This window comes from Stenella coeruleoalba (genome assembly GCF_951394435.1).
Source record: "Stenella coeruleoalba genome assembly, chromosome: 1".
NCBI classification, from domain to species: Eukaryota; Metazoa; Chordata; class Mammalia; order Artiodactyla; family Delphinidae; genus Stenella; species Stenella coeruleoalba.
The window spans coordinates 25506790-25526082 of NC_137169.1; the positions used below are offsets into that span (position 1 = coordinate 25506790).

General features: G+C 39.6%; 2 protein-coding genes across 2 annotated transcripts in view; one reads left to right on the forward strand and one right to left on the reverse strand.

Annotated features, from left to right (window-relative positions):
- Window positions 1-19293, forward strand: part of ZBTB8A (zinc finger and BTB domain containing 8A) — a 54307-nt gene that overhangs the window by 1651 nt on the left and 33363 nt on the right. Inside the window, exon 2 of the mRNA XM_079901352.1 lies at window positions 9730-9824. The gene's annotated coding sequence lies outside the window, so the exon portion shown is untranslated. The remainder of the gene's footprint in view (window positions 1-9729; window positions 9825-19293) is intronic.
- ZBTB8OS (zinc finger and BTB domain containing 8 opposite strand) overlaps window positions 2314-19293 on the reverse strand; it is a 71596-nt gene continuing 54616 nt past the window's right edge. The window contains exon 7 of the mRNA XM_079901389.1: window positions 2314-2545. Within this exon, the coding sequence (XP_079757515.1) occupies window positions 2534-2545 (12 nt within the window). The 3' untranslated portion in view covers window positions 2314-2533. The remainder of the gene's footprint in view (window positions 2546-19293) is intronic.

Here is a 19293-nt window from a genome sequence, read left to right on the forward strand (position 1 = left end):
AACTTCTGTAATCTTCCCCAAGCCTCAGGTATGGTTGGGTTTGTGACACCCCTGGAACAAGAAGAGCCCTTCACTGATAACCGGGGATCAGATATCTTTATTCCTGGGAGCCCCTCTGGCCACACAAGCAGTAAATGGGAAGTGAGAATCTAACCTGCCACCCTTGGCCAAATGGGCATGTTCGGGTTTGGCTGTAAAAGGTCAGAAGGAGGCATCATGAGGACCTAGGCTTCTTCCAAGTCATGTAAATTTCCAACCCCATGAAAGACAGCCCTCTGCCAGACTTTATCTCATGGCCTTGAAATCACCAGCTCTGCTGTTGATGGTTTGAGCCCAAAGTTTGTAAGATAGGGTAATACTTGATTCATCCTATATCATTTAAATCTTATTTGCTAGATAAAATGGAATTTACATCTAAGAGGCTCAACCTCTTCAGTGACTAAACTATATGTTTATAATATTTAAAGGATTTGGTGCAAGCTTTTTGATCCCCTTGAGGGAAGTTTTTGTCACTTCTTTGCTCAGAATTGGTCAGTGGCTCCCCATCTTCAGTGGCTCCCCATCTTACTCAGACCAAAAGCCAAAGGCCCCTAGGTAGTCTACAAAGTCCTACAGGAACTGGTCCCATGATGTCCTACCTGCCTCACAAGCTGTCCTTCCTTTCTGACTCCATCTCTCATTGCTCTCCCCAGCCCTCCTTGATGTTCCTACAATCCTCCTTGCCTGCTTCACCTCAGAGCCTTTGCACTTGCCGTCCCATCTGCCTGGAACACCCTTCCTCCAGGTGCCCAAATGACTCTCTCTCATCTCCTTTGGTCTTTACTTTAAATACCATCTTCTCATTGAGACTTTCCCAAATATGGTTTTGATTTTCTTAAATACTTTTATACTTAATTCTGAATCTCTCCAGTGTTAAAAGATATTTATCCATATAGTTACCATGCCAGTTTGCTGAAGTTCCTTATGGCCCAGAGATTTATGCTAAGAAGGCTAGTGAGATTTGTGTTGGTGACCCTGATGGGACACACTAAATTCTTAGTTAAAAACTATGTGCCTTGGGCTTCCCTGGTGGCGCAGTGGTTGAGAATCTGCCTGCCAATGCAGGGGACATGGGTTCAAGCCCTGGTCTGGGAAGATCCCACATGCCGCGGAGCAACTAGTCCCGTGAGCCACAATTACTGAGCCTGCGCGGCGTCTGGAGCCTGTACTCTGCAGCAAGAGAGGATGCAATAGTGAGAGGCCCGCGCACCGCGATGAGGAGTGGCCCCCACTTGCCACAACTAGAGAAAGCCCTCGCACAGAAACGAAGACCCAACACAGCCATAAATAAATAAATAAATATTTTTTTTAAAAAAGGCAAAATTCCTTTAAAAAAAAAAAACAATGTGCCTTTATAAAGATGGTCTTCTATCCCACAAATTAATTGGAGTTACACTCATTACCTAAATCTTTCGTCTGCTTGTGGAAATTCATGTCTTTTCCTTCTGTTCCAAGGACCTTTGCACTTAATGGTTTCTAAAATATGTATTGTCTTTTTCACCCACCTTTAAAGATCTTTGAACTTGATGGGAATCATTAATTCTTTAATATTCTTAGAACTATTATAGATATAAACTCTTATAGATATTTTAAATGTTTCAAATTGAATTTGGACTGTCTACATGAACTAGTACAACAACTTGCTGTTTCAACTTATAAGGTCAATCTACTGAAAAGAAAATTTGAAACATATTACCCATTTCCATGACTTAATCACTTTTTTTTTTTTTGTGGTACGTGGGCCTGTCACTGTTGTGGCCTCTCCCGTTGCGGAGCACAGGCTCCGGACGCACAGGCTCAGCGGCCATGGCTCACGGGCCTAGCCGCTCCGCGGCATGTGGGATCTTCCCAGACCGGGGCACGAACCCGTGTCCCCTGCATCGGCAGGCGGACTCTCAACCACTGCGCCATTAGGGAAGCCCCTTAACCACATATTTTGAGAATAACTTAAACCTTTCCTGGTGACTCGAGTACAATTATGAATGCAGGTTATGTTAATGCTTTGTAGTATTATGAAGTTGTAACTGATCCCAATTTATAGGACAATTCCTATTTTCTTGCAAAGGTTCCTGTTATCACTTCTGTTATTCACTGTCCTCTGCCTTAATTTAGTTCCTCTCCATTTCTTGCTTTGACAACTGCATCAAGCCTTTAAAATGATCTCGCTGGCCCTGCCTCTCCCACTGTTTCTCTTCCTCCATGCTGTCTCAGGTTTTCTTCTGGGTATACAAATTGGATCATCATAACAATAATACCTTATATTTATTGAGCCCTAACTGCATGCTAGGTATTGTGCTAGGCATTTTGCATACATTATGGTCAGAAGAAAAGTGCGAGACTTATGAGTGCTTTGGTTTGGGGTCAGTCAGCCTGAATTCCAATCTCTGTTCAGCTGCTCGTTGCGCAGTCTTGGAGAAGATTTTCTTTTCATTTCTCTGTGCCTCCAATTCTTGATCTATGCAATGTGAATCACAGCAGCAGTTACTTCATGAGGCTATTGTGAGGACTGAAATAAGATAATGAGTGTAAAATGCTTAGTACTGTGCCTAGTAAACATTCAAATATTAGCTATTTAGTTTTATTAAGATATAACATATACCATAAAATTCATCCTTTGAAAGTGTACAATTCAGTGCTTTTTAGTGTATTCACAGAGTTGTGCAACCATCACTACCCTCTAATTATAGAACACTTTCACCACTGCATAAGGAAACTCCATATCCATTAATAGTCATTCCCCATTCCTGCATCTCCCTAACCCCCGACAACCACTAACCTACTGTCTGTCTGTTTCATCTGCCGATTCTGGATATTTCATATAAATGAAATCATAAAATATATGGTCTTTAGTGACTTGCTTCTTTCACTTAGCTTGAGGTTTTTAAGGTTCATCCATGTTGTAGCAGGTAATCAGTTCTTCTTTCCTTTTTATGGCTGAATAACATTCCATTGTATAGATCTACCACATTTTGTTTATCCATTTTCCCAAATGTTGACGGACATTTGGGTTGTTTCCACTCTTTCACTATTATGAATAATGCTGCTATAAACATTTGTATACAAGTTTCTGTGGAGACCTATTTTCATTTCTCTTGGACATATACCTAGGAGTGGAATTGCAGAGTCCTTTGGTAACTCTGTGTTTAATCATTTAGGAACTGCCAGACTGTTTTCCAAAATGGGTGTACCATTTTACATTCCAACCAGCAGTACATGAAGGTTCTGATTTCTCGACATCGTGGCCAACACTTGTTATTTTCGTGTGTGTGTGTGTGTGTGTGTGTGTGTGTGTGTGTGTGTTGTAGTCATCCTAGCGGGTGTGAAGTCGTATCTCATTATGATTTTTACTTGCATTTCCCTAATGACTACTGAGGCTAAACATATTTTCATGTGCTTATTGCTGTTTGTCTTAATTTATTTCTTATTGCTGTTAATCTTATTTATCTTAGCTATTATCTTATGTAATCCTCTTAACAGACTTCCTTAGAGCCTCTTAACAGTCAATATCCCCACTTTACAAAAAGGAAGCTGATGCTTAGAATTAAGCAACTTGACTAAGTCACATAGCTAGTCATTGGTGGACCTATAACCATGTCACTCTTCTTAAAATCCTTCAAAAGTGCCCCAAACCTACAAAAGTGGAGGGGCTTCAGGATCTGGCACCTACGTACTGTTCTCCGTTCATCTTCCACTGCCCCTCCACAGACCCTGAGTCTCTAGTCATAGCACACTTTTTTTTGAAGAGGTCATGCTGCTTCATACCTGTCTGTGCCTTTGCCCTTGGTGTTTCTGTTGAGAATGCCCTTTGTCCTCTTTTTCATGTATGAACTTTTACTCATCCTTCAAGACTCGACGGTTCTGCCTTTTGGAAACTTTTGTGGACACTCCCAGGCAAAGTCATTTGTTTCCTTGGTTTTATAGTTTACTTCTACTAGGAGTATTTTCTTTCTCTCTCTTTCTCTGACTCTCTCTCTCTGCTGATAGACATTGAGTTGTTCTAGAGCACTGATCTTTGACATGTCATCATCTTTGTGTTCCCAGGGCCAGGGATAGCCTGGCATAGAGCAGATGCTCAATAAATAGGTATTGAATGAATACATTCCACATTTCGGTTTGAATATCTGACCTCATGAAAATAGAATTAAAAGATTTTTTCTTAAAAAAAGGAAGAGAGGGGCTTCCCTGGTGGCGCAGTGGTTGGGAGTCCGCCTGCCGATGCAGGGGACGCGGGTTCGTGCCCCGGTCTGGGAAGATCCCACATGCCGCGGAGCGGCTGGGCCCGTGAGCCATGGCCACTGAGCCTGCGCGTCCGGAGCCTGTGCTCCTTAATGGGAGAGGCCACAGCAATGAGAGGCCCGCGTACCGCAAAAACAAACAAACAAAAAAAAAAAACAGAAGAGAAAATATGTATAGCTCTATGAAGTTCAGAACAGTGTAAACCTAACTACCGAATCAAGGATGAAGCTGCTTTCTTTCAGTTGTTTTTCTAACCCTTCAGGAAATCTGCACTGCTTTGAGTCCTGGACTCTCAGCAGCATCTGAACCGTCGAGGGTATAACAAACACCTTTGTTTAGGCTTCAGGTCCCTCTATCTCACTGGCATTGTTGGATAAGGCGCAACACAAGGTTCTTATAATTTCAGAATATTTGGGGGAAGCTTTATTCCAAAATCTACAATATATTTTTTATCATCAGAGGACACTTCTGCAAACCAAACCAGGCCATCATTTTATCTATGACCTTCTTAATATGTAAATTAGAATAGTATTCTAAGCCTAAACATTAAATTTTAAACTTTGAGATTGCAAATCTTATACACATCTCATTCTTATGAAACCTCCTCTGTGATAACATTTTAAAAACAACCTAAGTTTTGAATAACACAACAACCTAATTGTCTGTTAATGGATGAATAAGATGTGATATATATATTATTATATATATATAATATGATTGTATATATACTGGAATAATATTCAGCCATGACAAAAAAGAAATCCTGTCATTTGTGACAACATGGATGGACCTGGAGGGTTTATTATGCTAAGTGAATTAAGCCAGACAGGGAAACACAGGTACTGCATGTTATCACTTATATGTGAAATCTGAAAAATGAAAGTCCAGTTCATAGAAGCAGAGAGTAGGAAAGTAGTTGTCAGGGACTGGAGGGTAGGGGGAGTAGGGTGAGGTTGGTAAAAAGGCACAAACTTCAGCTATAAGATGAACAAGGTCTGAGAATCTAATGTATAACATGGTGACTATAGTTGATAACACTGTATTGTATAATTGAAATTTGCTAAGGGAGTAGAACTTAAATGTTCTCACCAAACAACAACAACAAAAAAAGATAAATATCTAAGGTGGTGGGTGTATTAATTAACTAGATGGGAGGAATCCTTTCACAATATATATGTATACCACAATGTACACTTTAAATATCTTACAATTTTATTTGTCAGTTATATCTAAATGAAGCTGAACAAAAACCTAAGTAACAAACACCCTGGTTCATAGAGCATAATTAATGAGGTAACATTTGAAATGGGAAAATGACAAAAATTGTTTCTAAAGAATAACTCTTCCACACTGTTGGTGAGAATGTAAATTGGTACAACTACTATGAAGAATAGTATGGAGGTTCCTTAAAAAACTAAAAATAGAACTACCATATGATCCAGCAGTCCCACTCCCAGAGAAAAACATGATCCGAAAGGATACATGCACCCCAATGTTCATTGCAGCACTAATTACAGTAGCCAAGACATGGAAGCAACCTAAATGTCCATCGACAGAGGAATGGATAAAGAAGATGTGGTACATATATACAATGGAATATTACTCAGCCATAAAAAAGAATGAAATAATGCCATTTGCAGCTACATGGATGGACATAGAGATTATCATAGTAAGTGAGGTAAGACAGACAGAGAAAGACAAATATCATATGATATCACTCATATGTGGAATCTAATTTTTTTAAAAAAGAAACAAATGAATTTATTTACAAAACAGAAACAGACTTAAAGATATCCAAAACAAACTTATGGTTACCAAAGGGGCAATGTGGAGGGGGGGAGGGATAAATCAGAAGCTTGGGATAAACACACACACACTACTATATATAAGATAGATAACCAACAAGGACCTAGTGTATAGCATGGGAACTCTACTCAATATTCTGTGATAACCTATATGAGAAAAGAATCTAAAAAAGAATGAATATATGTGTATGTATAACTGAATCACTTTGCTGTACAGCAGAAACTAACACAGCATTGTAAATCAACTATACTTCAGTTGAAAAAAAAAATAACCCTTAGGGTGAGGTCTCCAATAACTAGTTAGAGTAACTAATTAATTGACTAGTTAGAGTAGAGGTTTGCTATCCTCAGGTACACTGTGGTTTTGAAATGATCACTCTCTCTGAGTATACAAATATGGGAACCAGTCAAATTTTTTCTGTGTCCACTTTTGTATAAGTAAGCATTCTTTAGGCTACAAGAAAATGTGTGGTAATAAAATTCTAAAATGTTTACATTTCCTGCTCAGTTAAAGTAGTATTTTAAAGTGGCCTGCATAATTAATAATAGTGATTACTATTATTACTCTAATAATAGCTAACATCTCTCAGGGGCTTGTTATAAGACAGCCACTGTTGTAAGCACTTTACTTAGATTATCTTTTCATTTACTGTGTCGCATAACTCTAGAAGGTATAGGTATTATTACTAGTCCCATTTTACAGATGAAGAAACTAAGGCACAGGGAGGTTAACTTCCCAGGGAGGTTAATGTGTGGCAGAGCCAGAATTTGCACCTAGGCAGTCTGATTCCAGAGCCTGTACCGGCAAGCACACTGCCCAGTACTGCTGCCCACAGACTAATCACCCTTCTGCTTACATTTTGAGGCAACTGATGTGCTAATATGTCATCTGGGCCTAGTTGCAGGAAAGAGCAACCGCTCTAGCATTTTAATTCGTTTGCAGAATCATTGGAAAGGCTGAGAGGAGTGGGCTCTGGGCTGGGCCTTCAGAAATTACTCCCAGGACCAGACTGCCAAACAGGGCCTCCAAGGGAGGGAATCGGGAGGCCACCACTGGCACTTCTGAGTTCCAGATGACACTGCTCACTGCAATTCAAGGGTCAAGAAATTGCTATTCTGAAACTGCCCCTTAACACCCACCAGCTAGTCACGGCTGTCTCCACCAAACTTGTCTCTTGACAACCATGAGGCTCTGGACACTGGAATGCTGCAGAAAAACCCAATGTTTCCATAAATGTACTTGCCAGCATTAACAGCCAGAGCAGCAGAAAGGTGGCTCCCACCTCATTTCTGCCTCCAAATCTCACGGAAGAACATTGATAGATGGGCCCCATTTCACGTGGGGAAACGTAACTGTAAAGGAGTCTGGGAAATGGTCTTTTTAATTTTCCACAAGGAAGTTAGAAAGGATGCTGGGGGTTAATACACAACTCTACTCTTAACTAATTTCTGCCAGGGTAGAACTTGGTTATTGCTAAAACTGACATTTCATCAAGCATGTATAAACTGTTTTGGGTACAGACAATGTTCAGAAGTCAGTTCTCTTAAAAAGCCTCAGAATTAATTTTGCTTGCCACTGTACAGACCCAGTACACTGCACAGTGCTAGTTAGTGCTCTTAAGTAGCATTGTTGAAATAGTGACATTAAAGCTATCAAAGTGAATACCCTTTACTAAGTGCCCTCCTCGCTCACTGGGGTAGATGAGCTTTTAGGGTCGGGAGGAGTTGTTCTCAAAAGTTATTTGTTTTTTATAAAGCAGAAACTAACACACCATTGTAAAGCAATTATACTCCAATAAAGTTGTTAAAAAAAAAAGTTATTTGTTTTGTTCCTCCGAGTACAGAATCCTAGTTTACCCCTAAATTAGATCCTGCTGTTTTAATTATGGGTATTTCTTAAAATCCTTTTCATAGCCAATTCTATTCTTTGCTGTACTTTAAATGTAAACACATAAAAAGTGTTGATAAACCACTGTAAGAGGTTTGCTGCTTCCCAACTCCATCACCTTTTGCTCTTAGTTTGTTTTTTGTCCCTTTGTTTAAAAAACAAAATTTAGGGGCTTCCCTGGTGGCGCAGTGGTTGAGAATCTGCCTGCTAATGCAGGGGACACGGGTTCAAGCCCTGGTCTGGGAGGATCCCACATGCCGCGGAGCAACTAGGCCCATGAGCCACAGCTACTGAGCCTGCGCGTCTGGAGCCTGTGCTCCGAAACGAGAGAGGCCGCCATAGTGAGAGGCCTGCGCACCGCGATGAAGTCTGGCCCCCGCTTGCCACAACTAGAGAAAGCCCTCTCATAGAAACGAAGACCCAACACAGCAAAAATTAATTAATAAACTCCTACCTCCAACATCAAAAAAAAAAAATTAAAAGAAAATTTTTTTTTAAATCTCCCATTCTTCCCACATATAAAGACTGTGGGACTTGTTTCTTCTTAAATAAACTTTGCCAATCATAAGAGGAAATCACATGACACTTTATGGAATACTCAGATCATCTTGGCTATTTTCTCTTTTGGTTGCTGTTCAAAAAAATTTTTTTGTAAACTTCTAGGTCAGTGTTTTAAATAGCAGTGTTTTGAATGGTTTAAGTTGCCAGAATTTCGACCTCCTCATGGGTGGATAGCTGATGCATTTGTTTTACTAACTAAAGTATATTTGAGCAGTTCTCTTTTCTCTGGTGGTGTTTTCAGGATGCTCATTTAAAAGTTATTTCATTTTGCTTTCTTCTTTATATCTCCCTGTATTTTTAAAATTTTCTGTAAGTATATAATACTTTTATAATCAGAAAAAAACATATTATTTTAAAAAGTGATTTCATTAATTTAGTCAGAATTATTTTGGTGGGAATTCTTAGCTTAATTCATTGATTTAAAAAGCATTAAATTCATTTTTCCACTACCTATGGACATAAAGCTTTAACAGTCACTACATTAACAAAACTTCATGGTCAATGAACAAAATAGTTGAACAGATTTTTTTTTTTTGGTAATGAAAAAGGTTTGGAATATAGTAGAAACTGAAACATTTTTAATACACGTTGTTGCAGCTCCTCTCGCAAATTGTGGTACACTGTAGTACAATCTGGCAAATTGAACGATAGATCTGGGTGACTGCAGTGCGGCTTTCTGAACATATGTAGTAGGACTTTTTTCCCCCACTTCCCTCTTAACCATAGAGTTTTAAAGAAATGTTTAACTTTTCAAGTTGAATCTTTAAAGCTATTCTGTTTGGTTTTCTTGCAAATCATATTGATGCCACTTGCAGGAAAAGAGTAATAGAACATATGTTGCTGTCTTGGTATTTCATCTATTGGCCTGCCTTTGAATAGCTGTTGTCTTAAGAAGTTTATTTTATTCTCAAAGTTAAAAAGTATGTTTGCTTTCAGTTTGCCATAATTTAATTTTGGAAATCTTTTCTTGCAGATTTTAATTTTAAGTTTTGGGTTATAAATAGGTAGATAGATAGGTGGATAAGATTCCCGTCAGCTAATATTCTGTGCCAGATGATCTATTTTTGTATGCTTAAAAATGATACCTGATAAATGCTCCCATATAATTTATTTGAATAAATATTTATTATGTACCTTAGCAGATGTTTCTGTCTCTTATTACAAAAGTTCATTGTAAATAGCTCTTTTCTGTCTCTACAGGACAATCCTTCATACACAGACTTGGAATCTTCCCTTTTTTTACTCCATTCAATCAACTTAGCAGGGTTTCAAGAGCAGCATTTATAAATTTCCAGGTATGAAAAATTTTAATTCTTGATGTTATACGTGATTTAAATATATAGATAAAAAGTAGAGTTTTGCAATTATAGATTTTATGTATCAGAGTATGGGTTTATTGCTTGAAAAGTCACTGTATAAAACATTCAACATTCTGATTTTCTTGGCCAGGTCTCCCTGTTCACTTATGGCTAAGTTTTTAATTCATTGCCTATCTTGTGTATGTATTGCTTCCATTCTGCTTGAATCAAAGACTCAAATTTACATAAGAGCTGGAGTTTATCTAGACCAATACCCTCAATTTGCAGAGAAGGAAATGAAACTTAGAAAGGGAAAGTTACTTGTCCATGGACATATAGCTAATTTAGTGGTAGAACTAGTGTCAGAACTCTGATCTCCCAGCTCTCCCTGAGACATTGTTCAAGGAGTATAGCTCATCAGTTACATCCTGCAGCTTTGGAGTCACTGTATGGGTTAATATCTGCCCACCCCCCCCTTTTTTTTTTGGCCTTGCTGCGGCTTATGGGATTTTAGTTCTCCAGCCAGGGATTGAACCTTGGCTCTCAGCAGTGAGAGCACAGAGTCCTAGGAAGTCCTAACCATTGGACCACCAGGGGATTCTCCGGGTTAATACCCTTTTCTGTAAGATGGGGCTAGCAATACCATCTACCTGATAGGTTGTTGTGTGTCAGGATTCAGGAGACAGTGCACATTGCTACTATTATTGCTATGGTCTTTTCATTTCTCACCGTGTTGACCCCTTCACTGCTTCTTAAAGCTCCCCACCCTCCGTGTACATGTCACATGCTCTCCTGATTCTCCCTGTAATTCTCTGACTGTAACTCTGGCTTCTCTTCCCCATTCTGCTCCACGGTCGGCACAGTCCTCCTGGTTCTTTCCTCAGCCCGGATTTCCTCTGAGCCCCTTCATCACTATTTGCAAATATCTCCCACGTCTCCACCTTCAAGTCTGACTTCCCCTCTTAAACTTCAGACTAGCATTTCCAGTGGCCCTCTGGCCACGGCTACCTGATTTCCCACTCACATCAAACACCGTGTACTTAAAACCTAAGTCATTGCTTTTTCTCTAACCTGGCTTTCTTCCTCCTGGCTTCCTAATTTCTGTTAGTGATACTACTAAACACCTATATTTTTAAAATCGCTGTGTTCTCTTTATGTCTCTCTAGCCTTCCACAGCCAATTACAAATCGTGGTACATTTCGGTACAATTAGGCAAATCGAATAAGAATTATAAGAGCTCTGGGGACTACTGTGGGGCTTTCTGAAAATATGTAGTAAGATTTTTCAATCAGCCATCAAGACCCATGGATTTATTTCCCATTCAAGACATTTGTATCTTTTCCTTCCTTCCCATTCCTGTCATCATCACTGTGTTCAGACCAGTAAGCAGATTGACAGTTGCAATAGTGTAGCTGTTTGTTCATCTGGCAGTAGCTTGGTTGTTCTCTCTGTCTCTCTCTCTTTTTCTCCCAAGAAATACAACCTCTTAACATTTCATAATGGAATGTCATCTTGTCACTTGTTCATGTAGCACATGAATCTTGACTTAAGTAGACACAGAATATCATTACTCTGAGAGCTCCCAACATATCTTAATCTTGAATTACAACCTAGATCTGGCTAAATATGAGACTGATAGTTAATATTTCACCCACTTGTTTGACACACTTTAAAATTTTTATTTTTGAGTATATATTCATATGATTCAAACTCAAAATATTGGGACTTCCCTGGTGGCACAGTGGTTAAGAATCTGCCTGCCAATGCAGGGGACACGGGTTCGAGCCCTGGTCCGGGAAGATTCCCACATGCCGCAGAGCAACTAAGCCCATGTGCCACAACTACTGAGCCTGCGCTCTAGAGCCTGTGAGCCACAACTACTGAGCCCACGTGCCACAACTACTGAAGCCCACGCGCCTAGAGCCTGTGCTCTGAAACAAGAGAAGCCACCACAATGAGAAGCCTGTGCACCGAAACGAAGAGTAGCCCCCACTTGCTGCAACTAAAGAAAGCCTGCGTGCGGCAACAAAGATCCAACGTAGCCAAAAATAAATAAATAAATAATTTTTAAAAATTAAAAAAAAACTCAAAATATTAAAAAAGTATACCATATAAAGTCTCCCTTCCATCTTTGCCTCTATCTCCCAGGTCCCACCTTGCCTCCAACGGCAACCATCATCCTGGTTTCTTGTTAATCCTTCCAGAGTTTCTGCTTTTTTCCCTTGTATTTTGTGTGTGTATACACACACACACACACACACACACACACACACATATACTCTGTTCCTTGCTTTTTAAAATTTTTTTATTATTTTTAAAATTTATTTTTTTGGCTGCGTTGGGTCTTAGTTGTGGCACGTGGGGTCTTCATTGAGGTGTGCGGGATCTTTTGTTGCGGTGTGGGCTCTTCGTTGTGGCATGCGGGTTTTCTCTCTCTAGTTGTGGCGCATGGGCCTCGGGGTGCGTGGGCTCTGTAGTTTGCAGCAGGCCGGCTCTGTCGTTGAGGTGTGCGAGCTCAGTTGCAGCACACGGGCTTAGTTGCCCCTCGGCATGTGGGATTTTAGTTCCCCGACCAGGGATCGAACCCGCATCCCCTGCATTGGAAGGCGGATTCTTTACCACTGGACCACCAGGGAAGTCCCTGTTCCTTCCCTTTTTTAAAAAAACTATGTGTATCATGTATCATATGTGTCATGTATGTATCATAGCCACCTTTCCATCTGACTGTCCTCCCCTACTGCCGGACATTTTTCTAGTCTTTTGCTATTCCAAACAGTGCTGCAGTGAATAACTATGTACATGTGTCACTTTGATCATGTACCAGTATACCTGTAGGATAAATTCCCAGAAGTGAACTTGCTTGGTCAGAGAATATATGCATTCATAATTTTGAGAACTGTTGCCAGATCGCCTGCCATGGGATCATACCAATTTATATTCTTGCCAGTAAAGATTGAAAGTGCCTGCTTTCCCACAGTCTTATCAATATTATCAAATGTTTGGATTTTTTTGCTCATTTGAGAGAGGAAAAATGAAACATCAGTGTAGTTTTATTTTTTTTTCACATCTTTACTGGAGTATAATTGCTTTACAATGTTGTGTTAGAGTATAGTTTTAATTTGCATTTATATTTTTATGGCTGAGGTTGAACATCCTTTCATATGATAAGGGACATTTGTATTTCTTTCTCTGGGAACTATCCTTTGTCTTATTTTATCTTAGGTTACTGTGCCAATTTCTTAGAAGCTTGGTGTGTATTATGGAGATTGCCCTTTCTCTAATAGACATTTTTGCCATGTTGTTATTTGTCTTTTGCCTTTTTGTGATTTTTTTCTGCCATACAGAATTTTGTTTTATCTTTATGTAATTAAATGTATCAATCTTTTCTTTTATGGCTTTTGTATGTTGAGTCATGGTTATAAAGGCCTTTCCCACTTTGAGTTTATAAATCTTCCAAATGTTCTCTTAGCACTTTTATGGCCTTATTTTCACACTTAAGTCTTTGATCCATATGTAATTTATCCTGATATGCGATGGGAGGTGAAAATCCAGCTTAATTTCTTTTTCCAGAAGGCTAAAAATTGTCCCAGTGCCACATAGTAAGTTGCTCATCTTTTTATTGTTCATCATATATTAAATTCCCGCATATACTGGGGTACATTTCTGGATTTCCTAGTGTACTCCACTGGTCTGTCCTTCTCTCTCTTTCTTTTTAAATAAATTTATTTATTTATTTATTTTTGGCTGTGTTGGGTCTTCATTGTGGTGCGCAGGCTTCTCATTGTTGTGGCTTCTCTTGTTGTGGAGCACGGGCTCTAGGCATGCAGCCTTCAGTAGTTGTGGCACGTGGGCTCAGTAGTTGTGGCTTGCAGGCTCTAGAGCTCAGGCTCAGTAGTTGCGGCACACGGACGGACCTAGTTGCTCCACGGCATGTGGGATCTTCCCGGACCAGGGCTCGAACCCGTGTCCCCTGCATTGGCAGGCGGATTCTCAACCACCGCGCCACCAGGGAAGCCCTGAATGAATACTCTTTTTGTTTGTGGTAATTTTACAGTTGCTTCTGTTGCATTTTCCAGGTATACAATCATCTTATCTGAAAACAATGGTAATTTTACCTCCTACACTCCAGTGTTCCTTTCTGTAGTTTCTTTCTCTAGTCTAATTGCATTGGCTAATGTCTCCAGAACAGTGTTAAATAATATGTAGTGGTAATAGAGGGCATCCTTGTTCTGTTGCTGACTTTACTGGGATGCTTCTATTAAGATGCTGGGTTTGGGGCTAAAATAGATATATTTTATCACCAACAAACTTTTAATAAATTGTAGACCAGACTCTGTGCCATAAAATGGGGATTAAAAAAAGATGAGTATGACTCCACCTGCCTTCAAAGAGTTTACAGGAAAAGACAGACACAAAAATTAGTGTGATATGTGTCACAGTGGGGACACAAAAAAAGGTGATAGCTAATCAGCTTGAACCCCATGTCAAGATAAAATTCCAAAGGACAGTGTACTCAAAGCATATTAGCTTAGCTTGCCTTTGAAATGTTTTTGTTGAATTAATTATAGTATGTCCTTGACTTTATTTTATTTTTAGTTTTTAAATATTTATTTATTTATTTAAGCCGCACTGGGTCTTAGTTGCAGCACACGGGATCTTCACTGGGGCATGCAGAATCTTCAGTTGCAGCATATGAGCTCTTAGTTGCGGCATGCAGACTTCTTAGTTGTGGCATACATGCGGGATCTAGCTCCCGACCAGGGCTCGAACCCAGGCCCCCTGCATCGGGAACGCGAGTCTTACTCACTGGACCACCAGGGAAGTCCCAGGACGTCCTTGACTTTAGAGGCAACAAAGAACCTTTGTTAGTTCAGGACTTTCCTGGTTGCGCAGTGGTTAAGAACCCGCATGCCACTGCAGGGGACACGGCTTCAAGCCCTGGTACGGGAAGATCCCACATGCTGCGGAGCAGCTAAGCCCGTGTGCCACAACTACTGAGCCTGCGCTCTAGAGCCTGCGAGCCACAGCTACTAAGCCCTCCTGCCACAACTACTGAAGCCCATGTGCCTAGAGCCCGTGCCCCACAACAAGAGAAGCCACCGCAATGAGAAGCCCACGCACTGCAACGAAGAGTTGCCCCCGCTCATCGCAGGTAGAGGAAGCCCACACACAGCAACGAAGACCCAATGCAACCAAAAATAAATAAATAAATTTATTTTTTTTTAAAAAAAGAACCTTTGTTAGTTCAGTAAGGACACTGGTGAAGATATTTATTGAATGTCTACCACATCCCAAACATTAAACTAAGGTTGGGCATACACATAGACATGGTCTCTCCTCATACGGATATTATTCAATACAATGTAGCAGGGAAACATACATCAGAATAGGCAAATAAAATGCATTCTAGCACTTGCCATGGCATACATGTATACAGTACAATGGGGCATGGAGGGAATAGCAATTAACATGAGCCCAGAGGGGACTTTCCTGGTGGTCCAATGGTTAAGACTCCACGGTTCCAATGCAGGAGTCACGGGTTTGATCCCTGGTCAGGGAACTAAGATCCCATATGCCACGTGGCATGGCCAAAAAACAAACAAACAAAAACATGAGCCCAGGGAAGTCAAGGAAAGCTTCCCAAAGGATCCTCTGTTTGAGCTGACTCTGAACGAAGAGTGAGAGTTTCTCAGACTGAGAAGAGTGGTTTTATTGTAGCACAGGAACAATATGTACAAAAGCTTGGCGGCATGAAAGGTATAGCGTGCCTGGGAATGGCATATAGCTTAAGAGTGGGAGGTGAGGTAGCTGGTAGGAGATGAGAGTGCAGAGATTGGCAGAAGCTGGGTCGTAAAGGGTACTAAATCCATTCATAGAAATATGGACTTTATCTAGTAGGCAGGAAGGGGCCACTAAAGAATTCCAAACAGGAGAATCTGGAAAGAAAACATACTTCAGGGTCGATTGAAGAGAGAAAGATAAAAGGCAAGGAGACCAATTAGGAAGTTTATTGTATTAGTCCAAATATTCTCTATAATGAAATTTTATGTCCTCATAATAATTCACATACAAATTCCTCCTAAAAGTTAGTGCCAGAACAATGCTCATTTCTACTGGGCAAATGATGTGAGCACTATATAAATTGTTTGTGTTTCTCTGTTTTTTGCTTTTGCCTTGGATTCCAGGACAAATGGTGCTAAATGTCAACCTACAGAAACCATCTCATCTCCATTTAAAATGTCTAATTTCTATTGTAAAATGTGTTTCATATATATGTATTTAAAACTACTTTAAATCACTTTAAAAAGGATGTATGATCCTTTTGGAAAATATAGACAAATATAAAGAAAAAATATAAATTCCTGAAGTCATCTAGCCCCACCTCTCCCCAAGTGTATTCACCCTAAGTCAATGACATTCTGCCTCTACCTCAACTGCAAATAAAACTCGTTACTTTGCAAGGGGGCAAATTCTGTTGTTGAACAGCTTAACCCAGTATTTCTCAAAAAAAAATTTTTTTTACCAAAACCCGCAGTAAGAAATACTACATTTTACATCTTGACCCAATACACACATACCTGGGATTCTGCTTATTAATCTCTCTCTCTATCTGAAACAAAAAATTCATATAAGAATTCTTACTATTTGCAATAAGCTCTGCTATTTTAAATTCTATTTTGTGTTCTTTAAAATCCTAACTAAATTGATTTCAAAACCCACTAATGGACTGAGACAAGCAGTATAATAACCATCGACTTAAAACTTTCCAAACCTTAGTTTGCTTGCATATACATATGAAGGCACTAGATCAAGACACCTGAGTTCAAAAAAATCCCATCAAGTTCTCATTTTTAAGAAACTGTCCTTTATACTGAGTTAACATCTGTCCCCCTTTAGTCCTATCCATCCGTCCTTCTTGCTTTTCAGAACTACACTGAACATTTATTCAACAAATATGACTGAGCATCTGTGTGCCAGACACGCTCTGTGCGAGGGATGCTGAGGTGAACAAAACAGTCAGCTCTTTTGGAACTTACGTTCTAGTGATCAGTCCAGAGGACTAGTCTACTGCTGAAGAATAATTCTACTTCCTCTTCCACGTAATTGTCCTTCAATATTGGAAGACAGCTATCATGTTTCCTTTTAATCCTTTCCCCTGGTTTCTAAACTGTGCCACATATGACATAGTTTCTATGACAACAGCTATCGAGCCCTAGTGATCAACTGAAACTTCCCACACTAAAGATGGATTTGTCAAGATAACCTCTGATAGTGATACTGAAGCAAAGATTTGTATAAAGTTGGGGAACAAGTTATGTGAAGATCTGGGTGAAGAGTGTTCCCGACACAAGGTCCATCAGGAGTGCATTGGCACATTGGGAAATATCAAAACCAATGAGGTTAGAGCTAGGGGCAGGTAGAGGGAGGAAGGGAAATCTTGCAGCCCTTTTAGACGAGGGTAAAGATTTTGTCATTCTTTCTGAGAGGGAAACTATTGGAAGTTTTGAGTAGAGGAATGATATGACCTGACTTACATTTTAGCAGATCCCTCTGGTAAAAGCAGAGAACAGAAAGGAAGCTAAGGCAGGAGTCTGTTTATTCAAGTGTTCTTTTATGATCCTCATTACAGAGCTTTATCATATTCTTCATAAAGTTTCTGCATATTTCTTGTTAAAATATTTAATTTTCACTATTTTGCAAGAAGAACCTTCCATTGCATCTGATAACTAGCTACTCATTTTTTGTGTATTCACTTTGTATATTTTATAACTGGGATATCTTCCCAAATTCTCTTGTTTCTAAGAAGTTTTTAAAAATTGACTTTATTAAGGTATAATTTACATACAATAAGATGTACTGGTTTTAAGTGTACAAGTTCAGTGGGTTTTGATATGTATTCATGTGTAACAATCAGCATAAATAAGATACAGAACGTTTCTATCACCCAGAACTTCCGTCCTTTTTTTTTCTCATGCCTTTTTTTTTAATAGTTTTTAATTAATTAATTTATTTATTTTTGGCTGTGTTGGGTCTTCGGTTCTGTGTGAGGGCTTTCTCTAGTTGTGGCAAGCGGGGGCCAGTCTTCATCGCGGTGCGCGGGCCTCTCACTGTTGCGGCCTCTCTTGTTGCAGAGCACAGGCTCCAGACGCGCAGGCTCAGTAGTTGTGGCTCACGGGCCTAGTTGCTCCGTGGCATGTGGGATCTTCCCAGACCAGGGCTCGAACCCGTGTCCCCTGCATTAGCAGGCAGATTCTCAACCACTGCACCACCTGGGAAGCCCTCCTCATGCCTTTTTGAAGTAAACGCCCCTGTCTCACTCTCAGCCCCTGGCAATTGTCAACCTCCTTTCTGTCACTCTAGATTAATTTTGCCTGTTTCTAGAATTTCATGTGACTGGAATCACAGAGTTTGTACTGTTTTGTGTCTGGCTTCTTTTGTTGAGGCTAATGCTTTTGAGATTCATTCATGTCATTGTGTGTATCGGAGGTTTGTTCCTTCCTGTTGCTCACTACTATTCCATGGTATGGATGTACCACAATTTATCTATTCACCAGTTGATGGACATTTCTTTCTAGATTAGGGCCAGTATGAATGAAGCTGCTATGAAGATTCTTGTATTGATACAAGTCTCTTTGTGGACATGTTTTCATTTCTCTTGGGTAAATACTTAGGAATGGAATTCTTGGGTCCTAGAGTAGGTTTAACTTTATTGGAACTGCTAAACACTTTTCCAGAGTGATTGATTGTACCATTTGACATCCCCACCAGCAGTGTATGAGATCCACTTTCTCCACATCCTTGTCAGCAGTTGGTACTGTCAGTCTTTTTAGTTTTAGCCATTACAGTGGGTGTGTAATGACCTTTCAGTGTTCATTGTGTAAAACCACAATTTGTATTTCCCTAATGATTAATGATGTTGAAATTTTTTCATGTGCTAATTTGTATATCTTTAGTGAAATATCTGTTCAGATCATTTGCCAATGAGTTGTTTGTCCTATTATTGAGTTTTTTGAAGTCTTTATATATTCTAGATACAAGTCTTTTGTCAGATATATGTATTGCAAATATTTTATCCAAGTTCATGGCTGGGCTTTTCATTTCCTTAATGGTATCTTTCAAAGAGCAGGGTTTGTCAAATTTTTCTTTACGGTCCGTGCTTTTTGTGTCCTAAGAAATCTTTGCCTACCCCAAGGTCCTAAAGATTTTTCTCCTATGTTTTCTTCTAGAAATTTAACTTTCACATTGAGTTCTATGATCCATTTTGAGTGAAAATTTGTATCAATATGTGGTGTAAAGTAAGGGTCAAGGTTTATTTTTTTCCTGTAATGGATATACAGTTGTTCTGGCACCATTTGTTTGAAAATATTACTCCCCCCATTGAATTACTGTGTCACCTTTGTAAAAACAATTGATGAAATGAGCCTTACTTAAAAAAATTGACTGATAAAATATTTGCATGTCTTTT